We start from the raw sequence: 5000 nt of genomic DNA, 5'->3' as shown, positions 1-5000 counted from the left end.
AAAGTTACTTTAAAACCGTGAAGTGTTTGTTTGTTTTTATGAATTAGCAAGTTGCCTTAAAAATCAAAGAATTATCTAGTTACCTTAAAACGTATGTTGTTGGTTTTTTTAGTTACTGTAAAACCATAAGGTGCTTTTTTTTTTTAAAGAATTAGCTAGTTACTTCAATTTTATTAGTAAGTTACTTCAGTTACTTACTTCTGCTAGTAAGTTCAAGGCATTAGAAAGTTAGTTTAAACCTGTTAGGTTTTTTTTTTTTTTATCAAGAATTATCTAGTTACCTTAAAAAGCACGATTTTGTCCCATAAAGTAAAGTAAACCCATGAAGTGTTTGTTTTTAAGAATGAGCTAGTTAGTGTGAAACCACAATGTGCTTTTTTTGAGAATTTGCTAGTCACTTTAAGGTCATAAGGTGTTTATAAAGTTACTTTAAAACCGTCATGTGTTTTTTCTACCAAAAATTAGCTATTTACTTTAAAACCATGAGGAGTTTTTGCGGATCAGCTAGCTACATTAAGTACTTTAAGCTAGTTTTATCTTTAACCTGTGTGAGATCAGGCTTAAGACTTCAGTCATTCTGAGCTGTATTATAAAACCTGAAGCTGCTCCAGGGCTTTAATCAAACCCCAAACTATCTGAGCAAACAAGAGCCCGGTGTAGAAAGTCTGTTCTGAAGCATGCTAAGTGCTAATTCACTAACAAGGAACGCAGTGGAAGCGGTGAATAATGTCTCATGTTGTGTTTGTGTGAAGATCCTGTATTAATTCAGCCTCCTTTCACCTCTCAGCGCCTGGCTAACGGCTTACGAGCACCCCGTGGTCGAGAGGATCAACCAGCGTATCGAGGACGTCACGGGCCTGAACATGCTCACAGCCGAGGAGCTTCAGGTGAGCGGAGGATTAAAACCATCAACCTTCTGAACCTCTTTGAAGGATGTTTATATAAGCTCCACTTCAGGGCTGAGAGAAAAGTATGAAGGATATTTCCATGTGATTTACGAGTTCTGTCTTAGCTATAGTTTCAGTTTTATTACACATTACTGACATTATTACCATATTATAACATATTAATTACACCTTATTTAAGGTTTCTAATTCAATCCAATACATCTAGCTCCTAATCAAAAACAGATACGATATCAGGATCAGCATTTGTTATATTATTTTTTATTATAATTATTTTATAATTATATTATTTTATATTATTTTTTTATATTATATTATTATTTTTTTAAATCACAGATACAAACTCTAGAAACATTTCTGTTCAAAATTTTAAATAGTAAATATTTTACTTTTTCAATTTCTTTTTGTCGACATTACAGTGAAATGTTAGATAGATAGATAGATAGATAGATAGATAGATAGATAGATAGATAGATAGATAGATAGATAGATAGATAGATAGATAGAAAAGGAGGAGGAGAAAGTAAAAAGAGAGCAAGAAAAAGACAGAGGAAAGAGAGAGAGAGAAACAGGTAGGAAAAGTGGAATAAAAGGGATAGTCATAGAGGTGGAAAGAGAGATAAGGTGAGAAAAGAACAAGAGATATATAGATAGATAGATAGATAGATAGATAGATAGATAGATAGATAGAAAAGGAGGAGGAGAAAGTAAAAAGAGAGCAAGAAAGAAAGACAGAGAGGAAAGAGAGAGAGAGAAACAGGTAGGAAAAGTGGAATAAAAGGGATAGTCATAGAGGTGAAAAGAGAGATAAGGTGAGAAAAGAACAAGAGATAGATAGATAGATAGATAGATAGATAGATAGATAGATAGATAGATAGATAGATAGATAGAAAAGGAGGAGGAGAAAGTAAAAAGAGAGCAAGAAAAAGACAGAGGAAAGAGAGAGAGAGAAACAGGTAGGAAAAGTGGAATAAAAGGGATAGTCATAGAGGTGGAAAGAGAGATAAGGTGAGAAAAGAACAAGAGATAGATAGATAGATAGATAGATAGATAGATAGAATAGTATGGTGAAAATTAAAGAGATTAAATGGTAAATATTTATCTATTTAAAAATTTCTTTTTGGCGACGTTACAGTAAAATGTTCATTTTTTAAAATATAAAAAAGTCATGCTAACTTGACTATAATTAAAAAAATATATATTTTTTATTTTTTACTATATAAAATTTATGGGGAAAATGTATAATTTCATTAATAAATAAATTATTACATTTAATTTAGAATTATTAATCATTTTTTTTGCTGGCTCCTTGAAACTTGAAACAAAAGTCAGATTTTCCAGATGATGATTTCCAGATGATTTCCAGCTGCTGAAAATGTTTTTGTTTGTTTTTCAGGTAGCAAACTACGGTGTTGGGGGACAGTATGAGCCGCATTTCGACTTTGGAAGGGTGAGTTTATTTATCTGAACTAAACACACAAGCTGAAATTTATCCTTCTCAGTGTTTAGGATGTTTTTATTACGAACACTTCAGCGCTGCTGTCGCTAACATTCTGTTTATCTTTACTGAGAATCAAGCAGTAAACAATCGCGAGTCTGAAACATTTGTAATTGTTGATATGTCTTCTGTTTTTATTCATGGAAGGAGTTCAGTTTCAGTGTGAGACAAATAAAAGATGGTGTTAAGAAAAAAATAAACATTGGGCTTAAAATTCCTGACTCTTCAAATCCCAAATGATAATCTGAGACCTCTGGCATATCTCTAAATAATAAATATATAATACAAGTGTGTGTGTGTGTTTGTGTGTGTGTGTGTGTGTGTGTGTGTGTTCAGAAAGATGAGCCGGATGCATTTAAAGAACTTGGCACAGGGAACCGAATCGCCACCTGGCTGTTTTATGTGAGTCATCGCTTTCATCCGTCACTCCTTCCTTTCATCTGCCCATCTCTTATGTCCTTTGTGTTCATACACACACACACACACACACACACACACTGATGGAGTACTATACACAAAACACTTTTCATATTGTTGTGAAAATTCTATTGTGTTCTATTCGTTTATTTTCTGACATTTGTTTCTTCAGAAATAATGCCTTTTTTTTTTTTTAAAAATGCAGTAATGCAGAAGATATTCTTGCACACTTTTGTATGTTTTTTTTTTTTTACTTTTAGCCGAAAATCTGTCCATCCATCTATACGTCCCATTGTTCATCTTTCGATCCACTCAATCTTCCATTTTCCTTCCATCCATTCATATAACCAGTCAACTGTTCCAATCAGCCACCCATCCATTTATTTGTCTGTTGGTTTACCCATCTAGCCAACTATCCATATATCCATCCGTCCATCCATCCATCCATCCATCCGTCCATCCACCAATCTGTCCTTCTATACATCTACTTATATATTTAACCACTCACCCACACATACATACATTTATTTATTACTCCATCCATTCATCCATCCATCCATTCATCCATCCATCCATCCAGCTGTCCATCCATCTCTCCATTCATCCATCTGCATGTTCAACTGTTCACCCATTTGTGCTTCCATCCATCTATCCAACCAGCCAGCCATACGGCCAGCCATCCATTCATAAATCCATCCATCCATCAATCCATTCATCCATCCGCCTGTCCATCCGTCTGTCTGTCCGTCCATCCATCCATCCATCCAACCAACCAGCCACACATCTATCCATTCATCCATTCACATGTTCAATTGTTCATCCGTCTATCCATCCATCCATCCCTTTATTCTTTGGTCCATCCATTTATGCATGCATCCATCCACCCATCCATCCTTCTGTGCATCCATCCACTCATCCATGCAACCTCCTACTACTCCATTCATCCGTTCAAGCATAAATCAACACATCCATCCATCTCACACTTTTCACATGTATATTCAGTGTCCCAATGCTTGCTGTTCTATTTAAAATCTACACGCCTTATAGTTTGATAAATTTAATGTTGTATCCATGAAGGATCTTAATCATGTTGGATTCTGTTCTGCAGATGAGTGATGTGGCAGCGGGCGGAGCTACGGTTTTCACAGATGTTGGAGCTGCAGTTTGGCCCAAAAAGGCAAGACTCATCTTTCCTGCTCTCACACCGTATACTGAATTAACTAATACTAACCATTATATTACTGCTTATAGGTGTGTTAACATGTGAACGTGTGTGTGTGTGTGTGTGTGTTACAGGGAACTGCAGTATTCTGGTATAACATGTTTCCCAGTGGAGAGGGAGACTACAGCACGAGACACGCCGCCTGTCCCGTTCTGGTGGGCAACAAGTGGGGTGAGTTTCATCTTCACACATCATCTGTAGTAGATTCCTTCTTGTGAATCCGCCTGATTTACATTTCTACATTTCAAAGTCATTTTTAAATCAGTTTTTACCTCAGAATTTACCTCAGAAATGCCTCATACGCCGAGTCAGACGAATCCTTTAGCAGTGAACTGAAGTCAGAATGAATTTCTAGAGTAGTCTAGATCTGGTTCTGGAACCATCGAATTGAAAGAAACTGAGTTTATAGAGGAGAAATATTAAACCTCCAGTCCAGTAAAAAGCCTCAGAATGATACTTAAATTGAATAACGATGCTATTAATGCTAATTAGGATTAAAAAATGAAGTCAGATGAAAACACCACCCTCCCTGAGTATGTTTCCTGGACCTTCTGGAATTTTCCATTTTCTTTCTCATGATGTTTTCATTCCAGTGTCCAACAAATGGATCCACGAGCGAGGGCAGGAGTTCAGGCGGCCCTGCAGCCTCAGCGAGACAGAATGACGAACAGAAAACGTTTCCTCTTCCTCCTCCTCCTCCTCCACTCCTCCATCCTTCACACCATCAGTACACTGACAATCTCCTGTTTGATTTGCCTTTTTAGTTTTTAGAGCGGCTGTGAGCCTGTGTTTTCAGACACGCACACACACACATACACACACAGAAATCTCCAGCTGTACGTGACAACACATTTAACAGCTTTAAACAGTCGAAACTTTAACCACTGAAGCAGCCAAGCACTCCAAACCTAAATAAATAAATAAATAAATAAATAAATAAATAACAAAAACAAAGCCT

General features: G+C 36.2%; 1 protein-coding gene across 3 annotated transcripts in view; it reads left to right on the top strand.

The window, feature by feature from the left end:
* Window positions 1-5000, top strand: part of p4ha1b (prolyl 4-hydroxylase, alpha polypeptide I b) — a 20617-nt gene that overhangs the window by 15320 nt on the left and 297 nt on the right. For all 3 annotated transcript variants that reach the window (XM_058398533.1, XM_058398534.1, XM_058398531.1), the window contains 6 exons: window positions 788-887; window positions 2302-2355; window positions 2740-2805; window positions 3929-3997; window positions 4117-4213; window positions 4636-5000. The exon at window positions 4636-5000 is cut by the window's right edge and continues 297 nt beyond it. In XM_058398533.1, the coding sequence (XP_058254516.1) occupies window positions 788-887; window positions 2302-2355; window positions 2740-2805; window positions 3929-3997; window positions 4117-4213; window positions 4636-4706 (457 nt within the window). In that variant the 3' untranslated portion in view covers window positions 4707-5000. The remainder of the gene's footprint in view (window positions 1-787; window positions 888-2301; window positions 2356-2739; window positions 2806-3928; window positions 3998-4116; window positions 4214-4635) is intronic.

The sequence above is a fragment of the Hemibagrus wyckioides genome, linkage group LG09, assembly GCF_019097595.1.
Source record: "Hemibagrus wyckioides isolate EC202008001 linkage group LG09, SWU_Hwy_1.0, whole genome shotgun sequence".
Taxonomy (NCBI): Eukaryota; Metazoa; Chordata; class Actinopteri; order Siluriformes; family Bagridae; genus Hemibagrus; species Hemibagrus wyckioides.
Note: the sequence above shows the minus strand (reverse complement) of the source record. Positions and strands in the feature narration are given on the sequence as shown.